This window comes from Leptodactylus fuscus, chromosome 7 (assembly GCF_031893055.1).
Source record: "Leptodactylus fuscus isolate aLepFus1 chromosome 7, aLepFus1.hap2, whole genome shotgun sequence".
Lineage (NCBI taxonomy): Eukaryota > Metazoa > Chordata > Amphibia > Anura > Leptodactylidae > Leptodactylus > Leptodactylus fuscus.
In genome coordinates this window covers 83,576,503-83,596,594 of record NC_134271.1, presented here as the reverse complement: position 1 = coordinate 83,596,594, position 20,092 = coordinate 83,576,503, and the positions used below count along the sequence as shown (strand labels likewise).

Here is a 20,092-nt window from a genome sequence, read left to right as displayed (position 1 = left end):
TGTCCCTTGTATTTCCTGACATTTGTCTCTACGTTCTCTTTCCAGAAATGGGATTGGAAACTGTCGCATGCGAACAGAGAGCGAGCCATCATGTGACTCGCCAGTAGTCAGCAGTGACCCCAAAGAGGACCACAATTACAGCAGTGCCAAAACTGCCATCAAAAGAAGCTCATCACCTGCCAGCGACTCAGTGTCGTCTTCATCGGCTGACGACCATTATGAGTTCGCTGCCAAAGTCTCCCGGGAAAGCTGTGACATCAGCTTCCAGAGCCACGAGAGTTTCAGCGAGACAGAGGAAGATGACAAAAAACAGATAAAGAAGGAGCCTAAAGATTCTTTTGGGGACAGCGGCTACTCCTCACAACACAAGAAAAAGCAACACCTGCTGAAAGTGCGACGGATCCCCAGTGACGCCCTGCCACTGAAAAAGAGACGCACGGAAAAACCGCCCGAGAGCGACGATGAAGAGATGAAAGAGGCGGCCGGGTCTCTCTTACATTTGGCAGGAATCCGGTCTTGTTTGAATAACATCACCAATCGGACGGCCAAAGGGCAGAAAGACCAGAAAGACAAAGAAACGACAAAAAACTAGAGGGCAAATCAGATTTCTTTGAACTTTGGCCCGTTTCCTTACGCACGTCAGGTGAATTTTAACTAATTTTGTGGCAATATCAACCATTTTTCTTTTTCCCCTTTTTTATTTTATTTTTGGGGTGGGGGGCCCTTATAGTGATTTATTTTTTAAAGGATATTGAAGCCATAGAACTCAGCCAACTTACAAATGCTTTTAATTTACTGAAAAGGAAAAAAAACAAAAAAAATAAAATCAAAAGCCAAAATTTTATGGTCACAGTCGCCCGCCAAGCAGGCGGTGACAGTAACACGACCCTAAGATGGAAAACGGTGCTGCAACCCGCTAAGGTTTAGGATGCAGGGCGCTGTTCTGGATCCTGTAGCCTTCCTTTATCTTCCTCAAGTTATGCACATGGTTCCATGGCAGATTCGGTAACAACATCACTGCTACTAGCAGATGCCAAGCCAGTTGTGCCATATATCTTACCTACAAGCTTCTACCCTCCCTGAATGCAACAATAATGGAATTATACAGTGTTGCCAATTGGTATTGTATACAATTATTACAATGTATCTTCTTGAAACTAACCCATTTACTCCTGGAATAAACTCCGCCAATCAACGACAAAGGAAAGTAAACCGTATACAGACGACTGCCAGAGCGAGGTGGATCACCCCGGCTGATAACTTGCCAATGACGAAAATAAAACAAAGTGCTACAGAACCTGCCGCCAGTATTCAGCTGCCACGAAGCGCATAAAACCAGACCGACTGCCGGAAACCACAACCGGTTCACACACAGGTGCATGGATCTCATGACAAGTTCTGGGGCTTTATTTTACCATTTTTTTTTTTTCTTTTTTCTTTTTTTTTTTTTTTTTTGTTCTTTCCAGAGACGAGCGCCGTTCTTGTAAGGTAAATCTGTATTTAGCATGACGCATGGATTATTTTCATATAAATAGAGAAAAAAGGCAACGCCTCTAATGTTAGGCCCAGGGCCTGGACTTCAGTTACCCCTGTTATTTTTTATCTGATTTTTGGAAGCAGGTTTCTAAGGTCTAACCTTCTTCAGGGACAAACATTTGACTGTTGGGGAACTTCTTCTCTCTGCAATATAATAATAATTACAGCTCATCCTCTCGTAGGGCTCGGATCTGCCTTGTCTTTACATTCAGCCCAACATACAACCCTACTGTGCTTCTCTGTTATATAGAAAAACAAAAAGTTTCTGTCCTTTCTGTCTACTTGGATAACATGAGGCAATAATATGTTGGTAAACTGGGCAGTGATGGTGGTTGCTGGGGTGCCACAAGCTTTACTGGTTCAGAGAGTTCTGCTCCTGGGGGTTTCTTGTGTCTTATGTGTGTCATCTTCTCTCATCAACACCAGACATCTTCGGCGAGGTCTATAGTCATTACAACCTTGAAACTGTCATACTGTGGCCATAATATAATTACAGTGGAGATATATATGTGTGCGTGTGTCTATGTATGTATGCGTGTATAATATATATATATATATATATATATATATATATATATATACACACACACACACACACACACACACACACACACACACACACACACACACACACACACACACACACACACACACATACACTATACACACACATTGAAGATTGCGCAGCTGCACAGGCACTATTTTGCCAGTTGACGTAAATCATATCTTGCCAGTAGAAGTATTTAAAGGGGAAGTTCTAATTTATGCCTAGTTACTGTCATGTTATGTTACATCTCCCCCTCCCCTTACTCTTCTGTGCCATTTATCATGAAACAACATAACACATAATTTACGCAGTTCACTGCCATTATTTGACACTGTTGAAATCTGCAATACATCACCCCTATGCTAGGGGGAGCTCTTCGGTACATAGGTAGTAGAGACTGGGCATTGCTCCTGGCAGATATAAATGGTTACTATTATCATGGTTGATTTACAGTTAGTGGTTAGTGAGGCTTTGATAAATGCTGTAACCAATGGGATGACTTCCTGCCAAGAAAAGTCTCCCTGATTGGCTGCATTGTGGTGACGTTGTACAGATCGCCCTTTCTAGTCATAGAGTAATGTAAACCGTACACCAGCAGGCGGCTGCAGAATTTAACAAACACTTATACGCTTCCCAGTCACATACATACTATACACCTCACTACCACCAGCCTAATGTACATCATATACTTGACTGTCACTTGCCGCATAGACACCTTATATCCCACTGCCACCACTTATTCACCCCATGTACCCTCATGCCACCTTCCCAATATACATCATACACCAACTGCCCCAGAAATACATGTCCACCATTAAGTTCACTGCCACCCACTGCCATCTGCTTCCAAATAATAAGCCCACTGCCACCTAACCTCATATAAATCATACACCTCAGTAACATACTCTGTGCGGAGGACAGCCATGCAGCACTTGTTATTGCTTTATGGTGGGTTCAATGGATTATGAGAATCACGGATGCAGACGCCATTAATTTACTAAATATTATGCAAATACAGCAAAAGAAAAGCAATGAAATAAAACCATGTGATGGATAAATGAAAGGTATTAAGGTATAAGCAAGCATAGAGGATGGAAGCTCAGTGGTACATGCCAATGCCCAAGATGGCAAGCTGTCAGTGAGCTCAGAGATCAGGTGAGCTTACTACCATCATGTGCACAAAACTTAAATGCACTACTCAGAGGCTTCATTCTAGAAAGTCTATGCAGGGTGCATATATCCCAGAAGCTTCTATAGACTAACCATTGCCAAGGCTTAGAAGTGGTGTGTATTGTGCGCATGTCTTACAAGGTTACTTCTCTCTGCCAGTAGCAGGTACCCCACTGACCCGCCTAAGTAAGTTGAAACCAAGGAGAAGAATCAAACTGAAATTGCCCTTCCATAAAGAATCAAGTGTAATCTATGTGTCATGCTATAGAGTCTGAGGCTTCATGGGATGCCTGGTGAATACCATACGAGACAGCAGAGAGGCGGGCGCTCCTGGCATCCTAGCTAACAATAATGCTAGGAGTTTGTTTCCCAGCATAGTGTACAGGCTGGTGAATCTGGTGCAAGCATGTTTCATATTTGAGACTCTGCAGTATAATGCCACCCTAATATAGGTGACTAGTAGAAAAATGTAGGGACCTCGCCACCCATCGTCAGTTGTCTTGGCCCACATATGGACATAGTCTCCTAGGTCTACAAGCCAGCCTCATACTACCTCTGGGGGGGTGGGGCACTTCCTAATCTGCTGCTCATTCTTATGTCTAACAGTCAGATTGAAGGAGCTAGAAGTATTGCCATGCCCGCGACTATGCGTCATGTGGTTTTCTGGCGCCAGCGTTCACTTGGATTCTGCTAATGTTTTTGTTTACATTTCTGTGAAAACATGAGATTCACTGCCAGCCCCAGCGCTCACTCGACACGCTGCATGCTAACACAGCACCCGGGCACAAGAACCCTAACATTTACTCCCCCCATCCCTTCCTGTCATCTGCTGCTGAGGTTAAACCTTCTTTCATTTTATTTTATTCCTTTATTTTTCTTTAAACTTATTTTTTTGTATTTTTAGACCTCTCTGACAGTAAAGTGATGAATTTAATTCTCATGTACATTAGGACAAAGGACATTTGGGGCACCCCGGCCCCGCCTGCTGCCTCCAGTGGTTCTGATATTAAACAATGTTTGTGAGATATATTGTGTGTATGTCTGTATGGAAAGCATTTTAAACTTGTAGATTTTTTTTTTTTAATTTTATGGATTCTGTAACATTTCTAAGAAAAAAAAAAATATTTTATTTTGTTAAGTGATAAAGCAATCAAAAAAAGGAAAAAAAAAAAAAGTTTGGATCTGGTTAACCCCTTCACTGCCAGAGAACCCTGCATTGCATGCCAAGTCACTCCTGCAGAAAATTACCTAGTTTTTATTTTATTTTTATTTTTTTTGCCTTTCTGCGGCAGCGCATGCAATATATTGCACTGCAGATTGTTCCAGGACGCCCTCCAGCAGTGAAAGGGTTGAGGTATAACATGTGGGGGATGTTCTGCACTCTGTTTGGCCAAGAAGCCAAAAAAAAAGTGCAGGGGAAAAAAATAAAATGCAATATTTTTTTCTGTACTTGTGTGTAGCTGCCAACGTCCTAAACTCGAGAACTGTGATGGAGCAGGGGTGCCGCTGAGCTGTGGAGAGCAGTGGCGGTGGACGGAGTACTATGTTGATTTCAGCGCATATTTTCCTGCATTTCACTTTTTCTTGATGTGTAATCATATTGCCAAAGAAACAATTTCATCGATTCTTGTAAATAACACTTCCCCAAAATCTACCATAACGTTTCTGTGATGTATTGTCTTCCAGTTGCAATAAAAATTTACTGAGTTGCATCAATTTCGGAGTCGTTGTCTTTGTGACAGATTCGCAATAAATGCGTCTTTTGGGAAAGCAAAGGCGAAACCGCAGATTCGTGGTAAGGAAAGTTCAGCATCGACCTGTCACCCACTGTAGGGTTGTCAAGTAAAAGTATTTGAACCCCTAAGGCCTGGTTCACATATGTATTCAGGGGGTCCTGTTTGGGGACCCCCTAAACCGAAACCTAGCCACATAAAAAAAAGCAGTTACTTTAGTGGGGTCCATGTGGTTTCTGCTTGGTTTCTGCACAAAAAATGCAGATAGAAAAGTGCTGCTTGCATGACTTTTCTCTCCACATATTTCATGTGGGTAGGGTATCAGAATGGCCCAAACGCAGATGTGAAACGGGCCTAAGCATGACTAACACCAAGCATAAATGGCTCTCTTGTTGTAGAACCATGGTATGTATTTACATGGAGTCACCACCCTCCCCTTTGTCTCTATATAACAGCAGCATCTATAAACCAGGCATCCATTTAATGGATCAATTTTAAAAAAAAACGGACATACTAGCATCAGTTAGTGTCTGTTTTTTGTATACTTAACTTGTTTTTTTGTTCTCTGCTTTCTGAGTGTGCGCAGAAAAAAACAGACACAAAATAACAGACAGTAATGGCTATCAGTTACTGTCCGTTATAAGTCTGTTGCCCATAGACTTCAATGCTAAAAAAAAAAAAAAAAGACACTTGCCGTCCGTTTTTTACATGCCGTCCGTTTTTTCTAATGGACAGAAAAGTCCTGCATGTAGGATTTTTTGTCCGCGGGAAAAAAACAGACAGATTGTGTGTAAATGGACACAAGAAAGAATCCCATTGAAATGAATCGAAATTTTAACAGATTTCTGATGGTTCAGCTAGTGTCTGTTTCTAAAATCTTGTAATGGACAATCGCTACGGACACTGCTGACGGTCACCAACAGTAGTGTGAACGTCCCCTAAGTGATGTCACCGCTGCTCTCTAGTGCACGTTCAGTGAGGTCATTGCTACTTTAAAGTAAATGGATAGGCTGCATTCTCATTGACATCACTGCTGCTATACCTGAGTAGGTTACATTCATAGTGCTTTTGCTGCCACTTTATAGGGAATGGATTTTCTGCATTCCAAGTGATGTCACCACTGATCTGTAGTATCTCTGAATAGGTTGCTTAGGCTGCATTCTCAGGGATGTCACGGCTGCTCTCTAGTGAATGGATAAGCTGCATTCTCAGTGATGTCACGGCTGCTCTCTAGTGAATGGATAGGCTGCATTCTCAGTGATGTCACTGCTGTTCTCTAGTGAATGGATAGGCTGCATTCTCAGGGATGTCACTGCTGCTCTCTAGTGAATGGATAGGCTGCATTCTCAGTGATGTCACCATTCACATATTGCAATCTTGATACAATGGGGGAATTTACTAAAGCTATTGTAGAGTAGCTAAGTCCCCAGCTGGTGCAAGATGTGTCTGAATTACAGTAAGTTGGGCAGCTCGCGGCGTACCTGACTCTGCCCGACTTGATCTGTGCCCTGCTCTGCTCACTCTTATTAAAAAAAAAAAAAAAAGAAGTGATGAGCAGGTCAGAAAATGGCAGATTTTGTCGCATTTATTGGAGCAAACTGCATGTGTGACAAAAAATGCACGACTTTTGCACCAGAAAATTGTTGCCTTTTTTTTTGGTTGATTTACCTCCAATATATTTGTACTGCATGAATGTGATATTTCCTCGCCCTATAATGCTTGGCTTTCTCATGTCAGCTTGTAAAACCCCAGGGCACCCATCAGCAGAATGCATAATCCCCCTGAAGAGAACGGTCAATGTGCATAAGATAAATGTCTTCTGTTCAGGGGAAGATTTTCTACCAATTACAGGACAATCTTCTGAAATGAATAATTAACTCAAAATTATCAGAGGTATCTTCAGCTGATTAATTCAGAGGCGATGAGTGCGCCTGCGCCATTCCCATTGTGAGCCCAGACAGAATCAATCATGAGGCGGCCATTTGTTATACATTGAATCCATGGAGAGTTGTTTGAGCTGCATGAATGTCATGTGTGACTCTATAGGTTCATACCTAGTGTCGGTATATTCTGCTCTGAATATGTTATCCTATAAGGGTGAATAGAGCGAGAGCGTCCTTACAAATGTGTATAGGTTTATTTTGTGGTTATGGCTCTTAGTGAAAAAGAAATGAACATTACTTTAAGTGCTGCAAAATCTACTTCTATGTTAATAGCACTCACTAACTTGTGCACCAGAAAGCCAGCATACAGGCCGTACACCACAGGGATTCATTCACTGTCTGAATAAGGGGACAATGGGCCATTGTGCAGCAGAAATGTGTCAATTGGTAAGCCAACAAATATGGTATATGCAGTACTGACCAAAAGTTTGAACACACCTTCTCATTCAAAGAGTTTTCTGTATTTTCAGGACTATGACAATTGTAGATTCACACTGAAGGCATCAAAACTATGAATTACCACATGTGGAATTATATGCTTAACAAAAAAAAGTGTGAAACAACTGAAAATCTGTCTGATATTCTAGGTGCTTCAAAGTAGCCACCTTTTGCTTTCATTCCTGCTTTTTTTTTTTAATTCAAAAGTTTTATTAGGATTTTTGAATTTTTAACAGAACAAGTAAGAGCGTTCAAACTGCATAGGTACAGCAATAATAAAACAGGCAATAGAGCAATAAATCAAATCACTTATGTGGTTCTGCAAGGAAATATCGATAAACATGTATCGTCCGGGATGTTCAAAAGGCAACACAGAAGGCATTGCGCCTAATCCACAGAAGGCACAGGGCATATCAGACCCGAACATATAAAGAGTATAGAAGGAAAATAACCTTGGATGTTCAAGTACAGAACAAGATCAGGTGGAACAAGAACAAGAGTGTAGGTAAAGCAAAGAGAAAAAAAAAAAGAAGAATAGAACAATAGTAGTGCAGACGAAGAAACAGGGACAAGAAAAGAAAGCAGAAAGAATAGGGGGGGGGGGGGGGATAAGTAAGAAAGAAGGGTAGGGGATGGGTGGGGAAGGGGTGAAAGCACGTCTCACCTCCAGAAGCCGTGGGCCTAGTGCTTATGTAGTAGCCAGGGAGTCCACGTCTTCACGTACCTATCATGAGATCTAGAAGACCAACACATCAATTCGTCAAAGCGAGAGATCTGATTCACCTTATCAACCCACAACGAGATTGGCGGGGCCGAAGAGTTCATCCAGTAAAGGGGGATGAGGGATTTTGCTGCTGCTAAAAGATGTGTAACTAGCTTGTCCGATTCAGGTTTGTAGTCGCCCGACGGTTGGAACAAAAACACGGTTTCGGGAGTGAGCTGAAAGTAGGGATAGCTGACTTCACGGATCACTTTTTCAACTTGTAACCAGAAATCCTGAATCACCGGGCATGACCACCAGATGTGCAAGTAAGTGCCAGCTGCAGACTGGCATCTCCAACATCGATCTGAAGAATGCAATTTCTTAGCATATAACCAAACAGGTGTCCTATACCAGCGTGAGACAAGTTTGTAATTGTTTTCCTGTAATCGAATGCAGGGGGAAAAGCCGTGCGACCTGGATAAGAGCTTTTCGACATCCTCATCAGACAGTGACAATTGAAGATCTGACTCCCAGTTGATCACAAACTTTGGTCTATAGGGGAGAGGGGGATCAACAAAACGAGAGCTATAGTGTGAGATTTTCCGTAACATATGAGTTGGCGACAGGAGCAGCTTCTCAAATTCAGTCAAAGTAGATCTAGGCGTGTGCTGGCGGAGAATTTTGTCGAAGACCACTGACATGTTCCTTTTGTGAAGGAAATTGAATGTTCTATCAGGAAGCAGTGCACAAGTCTCATCAGCCGACAGCAAACCTGTAGAGGTGACCACATCTTTGAAGTACATACCACGAAAGAGTGACCAAACATCTGCCGAGGGACCAGGAGGTATATTCGCCAGAGATGGAGCAAGGTGTAGCGGGAGCAGCGGAGAGGGTTGTGGAAGGAGTTCATCCAACAGATCCGTCCAAGTACTCACTGGGTCGAATAAAAGTGGACAAGAGGAGGCGGACAGGTTGCGGTGAGAACGTGGAAACCACAGCACAGCTTCAAGCGGGACCTCCATGGCGTCTTGCAGCAAGGCGGCCGGTAGTTTAGAAGCTAGTGGAAAGGCTAGGTCAGCCCACCAGGACAAGCGGATAGCCGTGTGGTATTTCTGGGCATCCAATAAGCCAATACCGCCCTGTTTCTTCTTTTTAGTCAGCTGAGGCCAGGAAATTCTCGGTGTTTTGTTGCGCCATATGAAACGAGTGAACATGCTTCTAAGGGAGGCAAAGAAAGCAGTAGGTAAGGCAATGGGCAGCATGGACATACGATAGACAATTTTGGGAAACAGGTAAGTCTTGAGCAAGTTCTTTCGCCCGAACCAAGACAAAGGCAAATTATCATATTCCGCCAGTGAACGTTTCAAGTCAGCTAGCAGGGGGGGGAAATTGGCATTATACAGCTCGGCAAGACTGGGTGTTAGTTGCGTTCCCAGGTATTTGAGAGGCTTCGTAGACCAGTGAAAGGGAGTCACCCCCTTCAAGGAGGCGACAGCTGTCGGAGATAAAGTCACATTCAGCACCTCAGATTTTGAGAAGTTTGCTTTATAGCCCGAAAGATCTCCATATGACGACAGAAGTTTCATCAGGGCGGGGAGACCTTCCGCCGGGTTCGATATGACAAACAGGACATCATCAGCATAGGCAGTAGATTGTAACAACTTGCCACCAGAATGAATACCTTGGATTGCACTATCTTGCCTGACAGCTTGTAATAGGGATTCTAACACTAGGACGAACAGGGTCGGGGACAAAGGGCAGCCCTGGCGAGTACCATTTGATATAAGAAAGCTATCTCAAAGGATCCCATTAACCTTCAACTTAGCCGTGGGGTGGTCATATAGGGACAATATTGCCGTAATGAATCTCTCCGGTAAATTAAATCGGCGTAAGGCCTCCGTCATAAACTCCCATGACACCCTATCAAAGGCCTTCTCGGCGTCTACGCCGAGTAAGACCAAGGGAACGTTGCGTTTATGTGCCATATGGATCAGAGGTAGTAATTTCGCTGTATTGTGCTTCCCCTCCCTCCCCAGCACAAAACCAGATTGTTCATCGTCGACAAGTTGCGGGACTAGTGGTTGTAGACGTTTGGCTAAGACCTTCGCCCATATTTTCACATCCAAGTTTAAGAGCGAGATAGGGCGATAGTTACTACATAGGGTGTGATCCCTTCCCTCTTTAGGGATAAGTACAATATGGGCTTCTAATGTCTGACGAGGAAGAGAGGCGCCAGACAGTAGGGAATTACATAATTGGATAAGATGAGGCAGGAGGGTTTTAGACAGTTTTTTATAATAAAGCAGGGGGAGTCCGTCAGGACCAGGGCTCTTACCAGTCGGTATACTACTGAGCACCTCTTCAACTTCAATCTGGGAGATGGGGGCTAGCAGGGTCTGACCCAAATCATCTGGTATAGAGGGCAAAGACAAAGCCTCTAGAAAGGACTTAATGGACTGTTGTCTGTCAACAGAGGGGGTTGAGGTCGGGGCCAAATTGTATAGGTCTGAGTAATAAGATACAAATTCGGACGCAATAGCTTCCGTAGAAGTGTACTGCCGTCCATTCGAGCTCTGAATACAGGAAATAAAAGCTTTCTCTTGTGCCTTCCTGATGAGTCTAGTCATTAACTTCCCCCCCTTGTCCCCATGGGCATACAAGAGCTTCCTATAGTGCATATGTTGCTTAGCAGCCTTTCATTCCTGCTTTGCACACTCTTGGCATTCTCTTGATGAGCTTCAAGAGGTAGTCACCGGAAATGGTCTTCCAACAGTCTTGAAGGAGTTCCCAGAGATGCTTAGCACTTGTTGGCCCTTTTGCCTTCACTCTGCGGTCCAGCTCACCCCAAACCATCTTGATTGGGTTCAGGTCTGGTGACTGTGGAGGCCAGGTCATCTGGCGTAGCACCCCATTACTCTCCTTCTTGGTCAAATAGCCCTTACACAGCCTGGAGGTGTGTTTGGGGTCATTGTCCTGTTGAAAAATAAATGCTGGTCCAACTAAAGGCAAACCGGATGGAATAGCATGCCGCTGCAAAATGCTGTGGTAGCCATGCTGGTTCAGTATGCCTTCAATTTTGAATAAATCCTCAACAGTGTCACCAGCAAAGCACCCCCACACCATCACACATCCTCCTCCATGCTTCACGGTGGGAACCAGGCATGTAGAGTCCATCCGTTCACCTTTTCTGTGTTGCACAAAGACATGGTGGTTGGAACCAAAGATCCCAAATTTGGACTCATCAGACCAAAGCACAGATCTCCACTGGTCTAATGTCCATTCCTTCTGTTCTTTAGCCCAAACAAGTCTCTTCTGCTTGTTGCCTGTCCTTAGCAGTGGTTTTCTAGCAGCTATTTTACCATGAAGGCCTGCAGCTGCACAAAGTCTCCTCTTAACAGTTGTTGTAGAGATGTGTCTGCTGCTAGAACTCTGTGTGGCATTGACCTGATCTCTAATCTGAGCTGATGTTAACCTGCGATTTCTGAGGCTGGTGACTCGGATGAACTTATCCTCCGCAGCAGAGGTGACTCTTGGTCTTCCTTTCCCGGGGCGGTCCTCATGTGAGCCAGTTTCTTTGTAGCGCTTGATGGTTTTTGCAACTGCACTTAGGGACACTTTCAAAGTTTTTCCAATTTTTCGGACTGACCTTGATTTCTTAAAGTAATGATGGCCACTCGTTTCTCTTTACTTAGCTGCTTTTTTTCTTGCCATAATACAAATTCTAACAGTCTATTCAGTAGGACTATCAGCTGTGTATCCACCTGACTTCTGCACAACACAACTGATGGTCCCAACCCCATTTATAAGGCGAGAAATCCCACTTATTAAACCTGACAGAGCACACCTGTGAAGTGAAAACCATTTCTGGTGACTACCTCTTGAAGCTCGTCAAGAGAATGCCAAGAGTGTGCAAAGCAGGAATCAAAGCAAAAGGTGGCTACTTTGAAGAACCTAGAATATAAGACTGATTTTCAGTTGTTTCACACTTTTTGTTAAGTATATAATTCCACATGTGTTACTTCATAGTTTTGATGCCTTCTGTGTGAATCTACAATTGTCATAGTCATGAAAATACAGAAAACTCTTTGAATGAGAAGGTGTGTCCAAACTTTTGGTCTGTACTGTACTTAATTCATCATTTTAGTATATTTGGAGTCTGTCAGTGCAATAGAACTGAAATCTATGGCAACTAGGAGTATGCTATAATAAACGTGGAGCCTGTGGAAGGCCCAATGGGATTTACCCCTTAGTGTAGTAGCGCCTCTAGGGGGAATCAGGTTTTAATTCCACTGTAAAAACTTATTAATCCAAATTTACTAACCCTGCTGTGCCTAGAAAGTGGCCAAAAAGTACCTCAAATTGGCATGTTTTTGGCACACATGGCAAATCAAAGCTCTAGCACATGCTTGCCACTTTTTGAGACAGTGAGCAGGACAATTATACCATTTATGCCAATGATACCACAAATCTGTGCAGTTCCTGGTTGGTGTAGATTTGAGATCAGTTGTACCTACATGTCCAAGAATTATTGGACTGGAGCCTGTTGGTAATTCTGGCACATCTTGCGCCTGTCAGGGAATAGATTGGCGTGACTAAATTCTCCTCAATGGTATGTTACTGTTATGATTTTTTTAAAATTGAGATGTGACATTTTGTTTTTGTTTGCAGAGCTGCAGTGTAAAGTATGGGGCGAGCACAACAGCAGCCTGAACCTGATGAGAATTGACTTCTGAGCAACTGAGACAGCATGGCTAGTGCAACAATTACACCCTAGTACAGACCACTCACATGGCTCTGGCAGTTTTATGCTGTGTAGTCAGGCCAAAGAAACCACTTGGCACTTTTACCACAACCAAAACTTCATTTAGCTTCATCATAGCTAACAAAAGTAGAAAAATGCAAAATATGGCACAGACCTCGATGTAACCCAGGCTTCACAGTGCAGCTTGCGTGGCTTCATACCACAGGATGTCTCCAAAGAAGGACGTCTAACCATGGTGCAACCAACATTTGACCCTCTCATGAGGTACCTGCATAAGATGTATGTCACTGCAATATACATGTTACATAACTGACAGCTCACAGACAATCAAGGCAACAACAGCAGAACATACACTATTTCTATTGTAATGGCATCTGGTCTTAAGGAGGACCTTTCACCTCCTGGGGCACATGCAGGTTTATATACTGCTAGAAAGCTGACAGTGCGCACAGTCAGCTTTCATGTTCTGTGCCCCTAGTGAAGAGCTATCGATGCCGGTACCGTAGCTCTTCACCGTCAGGAATGCCCTTCCTCACAGTAGCGTCTATTGCACCGATAGCTCTTCACCGGGGGCACAGAACATGAAAGTCGACTGAATTCAGCGCACTGTTTTCTGGTGGCGTGTTACACTGCATGTGCCCCAGATGGTGAAAGGTCCGCTTTAAGCAGGGGCTCTACGCATGGCTACTAAGAGCACCCAAATTGGGGTGCTGTCTAAGGAGGTTAACCCTTTCACCCCTTTCCAACTTTACACACAGAATATATAGTAATGCATTTCTTGGACTCCATACCTTGGTAGACATTTGTAATTCTGTAAAAGCTTGGTGAGAAACTGAATAGAATTTTGTACAACCTGACAGCATAGGACAGTGCCAGCACTGGTGGTTACTGTAGATTTTGCCATTTTCAGCTGCTTTCTCTACTTTGTTGGTGACGTTATGAATTGGGGAGATTCCGGCAGATTGAGATGCTTCACTCGTAGGCACAAGGCAAAACCATAAATTTGCGCTGCAGTAAAGAGGCTCATTCAGCGAGCAGTGACAGCGCTGAAGATAGAGCCCAGCTCTCAGGCGAGGAAGTGGCCACTTCTCACTGCTCCATAGAAATGCAGCTAATAAATCCAGTTTATGTCCGAGGGATGAACCGCTGCGTGACCAGTGACGGAATCTGAAGTCACCCCTGGCTCGCCATTCTCAGGAGCTATAGGGGAGCTCTATAGACTTGTCACCCCCGCAACAAAATGTCAGTAAACCCAAGATTTATTATATCCAAATAATGTCATCGCATCCCGTCCCCGCACCTTACAATTACATGACAGGGGCTAAGCAGCCGAACCAGTGCAGAACATCAGTATGTTCCGCAGAGTATTACAACACTGATCTCTCCAGAGTCTGCAGAGCATTGTTCTGTAACTTTAACTGTCTGCCAGATACATAGTGATACATAGCAATATATATGTAAGGAGTGTGAGCGTCCCCTTTAAGTCGCAGCGAGAAGCTGATCTGGGCAGCTTGGCTAGGAGAGTTCTATGACTTTCCATATCTCTTTATTATAATAGTGTTCTATATTGTACTTAGTATGTGGATATCTGTAACCTGTTGTGTATTGTTGGTTTAGTGCACTTGGTTTGAATGGTATGGCTATGTGTGTATACCAATGGTTAATGTCACATTGTCTGGCCTGTCTTTAGGCAACTTTGAGGAAAAGGAGCCTTTGTACAAACTAGACATTGTACTACAGACGTAATTCTCAGTGTGACCCTGTGCTGGCTTCAGCTTTGATGGCCGTCTGAGCCGCACGTACCAAGCGATGCCACAGGTGCTTCAGTTTGGTATTCTGCTTGTCACAGGTCAGACAGACAGTACTGTGTGCTCGTGACCTGTCTCCTGTTATCGTGTAGGACATTGAAAGACACTTCTGCACCTGTGAAAGTCACGGATGCTGATGTCTACCTGAACAGAAGTGAACAGCCGTTTCCATTGTAAGAAGTGTGTGACAGTGCACAGTATTTCCTGGGCAACTACAATGTTGTATTAATGTTAGTCACAACTATATTGCAAGGGAAGGGTTAAAGGCAACTGAGGGGCCCTGCACCCATTTTGAGGTAGGCCTTACATGTTCTGCAGAGTATTATATCAATGACCCATCAAGATCCTCCAAGCATCGCTCTCACGTGTCTACCGCCTGACCCTGTATTATACAATGAATCATGACCTGTGTGCGGTATAACTACCTATCACCTACCATTATGTACCTCAGCGAGGCTGGCATTACATGAGGGAGGGGGGAGGGTCTGCAGTGTAAACTGACTGATGTGTTTGTGGATTAGGTATTGGGTGTTATAGCATACAGGGCTTCCCACGCACAGCAGCAGAGGGTTTGTGTATCCGACAGCTATGTGATCCCTGCAGTCTTCTGTCTGGGAGATTTATTAGAATGAAAAAATCGTGACTAATATAAAAATCTTGTCACCAATAGAAGACGATATCTGCTGCACCTTGTGGCTCTCAGACAGCGGTGACACTAACACACCCAGCATTTCCTGACAAACACAGGGACGCCATTCTAGCTTTACAACTGAAACAACCAGAGTCCTGTTTTTCTGATCCAGAACGCCAAATCTCTCGCTTTTCCCCACTCGTAGAACTGCATAATAAAATGGTGTTTGCTTTCCACCTCCACTGGGTGGCGCTCACTGCCAGCATACATTCTTATGTAATCAAGCTCCCCCTAGTGGTAGCTGCAGCAAAGGTAATGTTACAATTTCTCCTCCCATGTGCTGCACCTGACTGACGCCTTTTATGTTTTAGCAGCTTAAATGTCAATAATTATTCATGTATGGTTATTCTAAATCTGCGTGTGACTGTGGAAATACCGTACCTTACCCAGCCATATTTACCAAGATGTGGGATATGATTGGAGTTTTCCTACTCCCTGAACTTTTTAAGCCAGGAATGGTAATTTGCTGGGACTGCTCTTCCAAATTCTGGACAGTCCCAGCAAATTCAGGACTATTGTTAAATACTGCACCTGCCCTGACCATCGGACTATATTATTTATTTAATTACACTACAGAGCTGTACTCACTATTCTGCTGGTGGAGTCACTGTGTACTTACATAATCTAAATTCTGTATTCTTTACTGATCCTAGGTTATATTCTGTATTGGACTCTATCATCAGAATAGTGATTGCAGCTCTGGAGTATAATAGTGAATGTAAGCCAGGATCAATATTGGATAAGTAATGTAATGTATGTACACAGAGACAACTCCAGCAGAATAGCGAGTACAGCTCTGAAATAGTGTTGGATTGAGGTTCCTTGGGCCCCTCCTACATCAACCTGGTGTCTCTTCCCTTTTCCTATTTACTCTCCTGGATCACTGTCTCCCTCCCAGCACACCCTGCTGTGTCAGTGACCACTTCCTGTGTCTCTTGTTAGAGCTTTAACTCCACAGGTGCTGGATGATTTTACATCATGGCTGCAGTCTGTCTCTACCTGTCACACTCTCCCCCGCTAATTTCATGTCGTCCCTGACATTGGCCCAAAAATATGGCCTACGTATGGTTAATTTGGACCCAATTGGAACTGTCCTTACTCAAAGGTCAACATCCATTTTTCCTGATTGTAGGACGTCTCCCACATCCAGGATCCCAGTATCTAACTGGTGGATGTCTCCATTGTCCCTTCTACTGTCCTTAGTGAAGAGATGTGAGACAGTGTCCATAGTACTTCCCTCAACATTAACACATCAATGATAACCATAACCTGACTAAACATAACATTAACAATAACCTTTTTTTCATTCTTCAGCTGGAGCTCTTCCTCCGTCTTCAACCAGCTCTGAACAACTATCCTCAAAGTAGGTTGACTCTAATCACAATAACCAAACCAGTCTATTCATCACAGTTAAAGTCCTCAGTAAAGTAGATTGTGGGTAGATACCACTCTGGTCGGTTTACCTGATCCTTAGGTGTCCACACCTGTCTGAACTGGACAGTTCTTGGTACTTCTCTTGGTTCTCCTAGAGTGTCATATGTCAGGATCACCGGTTTTCTTACTTCTCTACTTGATACTTTCCTGCTGGGTAGTTCTCTTGATGATTCAGTTCCAGCAGCTTCAATGGACTCTGCTTCCATGTCGCTTGTTAGTTCATTCTCTGATGTGTTTGGAACTGCATCTGTAGGTCCTCGCTCTTCCATTGGACAACCTATTTCTGCATCCTCTAGGGGTTCCTCTGCTCTTACCTCTTCAACCATTTCTTCAGTAACTGGTGACGGATCATCTGAGACCATACAGTTATTGGGTGCATTTTGAGGTACAAACTCAGGAGCCTCAGGACATAACTCACTTTGTTGAGGAATGTTGGTTCCGCGTCTGTTCGGTATACGGAATACAAGGGTTTGATTTTCCTCATCTGAACTCTCACTGTCATCACTTCCATCAATAACTTCCTTCCTACGTCGTTGTCTGAGAGGTTTTGATCGACGTTTATCAACTTCCTGAATGGCTTGCTGTGGTGGCAGGTAATCACATGGTAGGAGTAGATTTCGGTGCAATATTCTTGTTTTATTATCTCCTATTTCTGTTCTTACTTCATAAACAGGGCTGTCATCAGATTTTCTCCTCACAACCACATAAACATTCTCTTCCCAATATGATCGAAGTTTTCCTGGACCCCCTTTCTCTCGTAGGTTTCTGACTAACACACGACTTCCCGGTGTCAATTCTGCTCCATGACATCTTCTGTCATAGTATTCTTTGCTCTTTTTCTGCTCTTCCACATTCACTTTTGATGCTATGTTGTATGCTTCATTCATACGTTCCCTCCATACCCGGACATACTCAGGATACGTCTTGTATGTTTCTGAAACTGGGGTATCGAACATAATATCAATGGGTAGCCTTGGGGATCGACCAAACAAAAGGAAGAATGGCGAGTAACCTGTTGCTTCACTCTTGGTGCAGTTATAGGCATGTACCATTTTTGTTGAGGAATTCTTCCAATCTCTTTTCTCAGCAGTTGTCAGAGTCCTCAACATTGACAGTAATGTCCTATTGAAGCGTTCTACTTGTCCGTTTCCTTCTGGGTGATAGGGCGTAGTGTGCGATCTTTGGATTCTACAGTATTTCCCTAACTTGGCAAAGAGTTGGTTCTCAAACTCTCTTCCTTGGTCATGATGTAACTTGGTAGGAAATCCAAACTTCAGAGCAAAATCATTGAAGATCTTTTCTGCTGCTGTCCTGCCTGATTTATTAGTAGTGGCATACGCTTGAGCAAATCGAGTAAAATGGTCCATTACCACTAGGATGTATTCATATCCACCCTTGCACTGCTCCAGGTGTAGGAAGTCTATTGAAACCATTTCAAACGGGTAAGTAGTTTGGATGTGGCCCATGGGCGCTCTGGTCGCCTTGTTAGGATGTTTGTCTTTCAAACACCCACATTCTCTGGTCACATATCTTTCGATATCTCTTTGCATATAGGGCCAGAAGAACCGTTCACGAATTAGGTTCACTGTTCTTTCTACCCCCAGGTGTCCCATCTCTTCATGGAGTTCTTTGAAAACCAATCTGTGGTATACCCTGGGTAACACTAACTGTTGGTTCGGTCCTCTCTGACGGTATAAGATATCGTCTGAGCTGAAGTATAACTTTGACCATTCTCTGAGTAAAGTAGTTACTTCTGGTGATTCTGACTCCCTCTCTCGTCTTCCTGGAACCCTGTTCTGGTCCATATACTGGAGGACTCTTCCAATTGTTTCATCTTCTTGTTGCGCTTTCCTGATAGATTCTTTTGACAGTTGTTGGATGGACATGGGGGTATAATCTTGTTCCCTCACTTCCATAACGCTTGCTACTGTCAATGGACACCACAGTGGTGTATATTCCTGCTTCTGAATTTCTATCGCCTGAGTGGTGCTCCTAATGGTTCCCAGGCAGATTTCCTCTGAGCAAGCTTGCATAAATTCTTCAGGCTCTAACGGCATCCTAGACAATCCATCTGCGTCAGCATTGCATCTTCCTGGCCTGTACTTAATACTGAAGTTGAAGTCAGCCAGTTCTGCTACCCACCTCTGACCAGTCGCGTTCAGTTTTGCTGTCGTGAGGACATAGGTCAAAGGATTATTATCAGTGTAGACCTCAAACTCTTGACTGTAATACAGATAATCCCTAAATCGTTCGCAGATAGCCCACTTCATTGCAAGGAACTCGAGTTTCCCAGAATGTAGATGGTAGTTTTTCTCAGCGGCTGTCAGTGTTCTGGAACCATAGCCGATGACTCTTAACTTGCCATTCTGTCGTTGATACAGGGCAGCTCCAAGCCCCACCTGAGAAGCATCACAGTGAAGGACGAAAGGGTGGTTAAAATCTGGATATCCCATGATGGGCGGTTTCACAAGATAATTCACTAGTTCTTCTAGTACTTCCTGGTGTCCTGCAGTCCAATTGATTGGTTGCTGCGCAGAAACAGTGTTTCTTTCCTTCGGCTGTGACCCGCCTCTGGTCTTTTTCCTATTTACTGATGTGGGTGAGCTAATTGGCATGCCCAAGAGGGTATATAGTGGAGCTGCAATCCGGGAAAAGTTCTTGATATATGTTCTGTAGTAGGAGAGGAATCCCAAGATCTTCCTCAACTCCCCCACTGTAGATGGAGGCTTGTCTTTCAATGACATTACTGGAGCGATCTCTGCTGGGTCCATGGTATAACCATCTCCAGACACGATTTTTCCCAGAAATCGAACCTGTCTCTTGAACAGTTCACACTTCTTTGGTGTCAACTTTACTCCATGTTGCTGGTAACGTTGGAGTACTGATCTCACATGTTCGACATGTTCAGCAAAGGTCTTGCTGTGTACCACCGTATCGTCTAAGTAAGGCTGGCAAATGTCATCTCTTAATCCTTCTAAACATGTTTCCATACTTCTCTGGAATTCTGCAGGAGCAGAACTAAGTCCAAACGGTATACGGATCCACTCGTACAGTCCCCATGGTGTGATGAAGGCTGTTAAATGTCGGCTGGATTCTTCCACAAAACCTTGGTGATAGGCCTTCCCTTGGTCAAGAACAGAGAACCAGGTACTTCCTGACAAGTTATCCAGCATGTCTTGGATTTTAGGGATTGGGTGCCGGTCAGGGATTGACTTCCTATTCAGTTCCCTGTAGTCACAACAGAGTCTCAATGTACCATCTTTCTTCCTGACACATACGATCGGGGAGGAATAGGATGATTTAGACTTTTGGATCCATCCCCTGTTG

The 20,092-nt window shown here is 43.8% G+C and overlaps 2 protein-coding genes across 8 annotated transcripts in view; one reads left to right on the top strand and one right to left on the bottom strand.

The window, feature by feature from the left end:
• Window positions 1–4,969, top strand: part of FOXN3 (forkhead box N3) — a 139,614-nt gene extending 134,645 nt beyond the window's left edge. For all 4 annotated transcript variants that reach the window (XM_075282415.1, XM_075282412.1, XM_075282414.1 and 1 more), the window contains one exon: window positions 46–4,969. In XM_075282415.1, the coding sequence (XP_075138516.1) occupies window positions 46–592 (547 nt within the window). In that variant the 3' untranslated portion in view covers window positions 593–4,969. The remainder of the gene's footprint in view (window positions 1–45) is intronic.
• The window catches only part of TTC8 (tetratricopeptide repeat domain 8), a 485,821-nt gene that overhangs the window by 413,793 nt on the left and 51,936 nt on the right, over window positions 1–20,092 (bottom strand). The window lies entirely within an intron of this gene.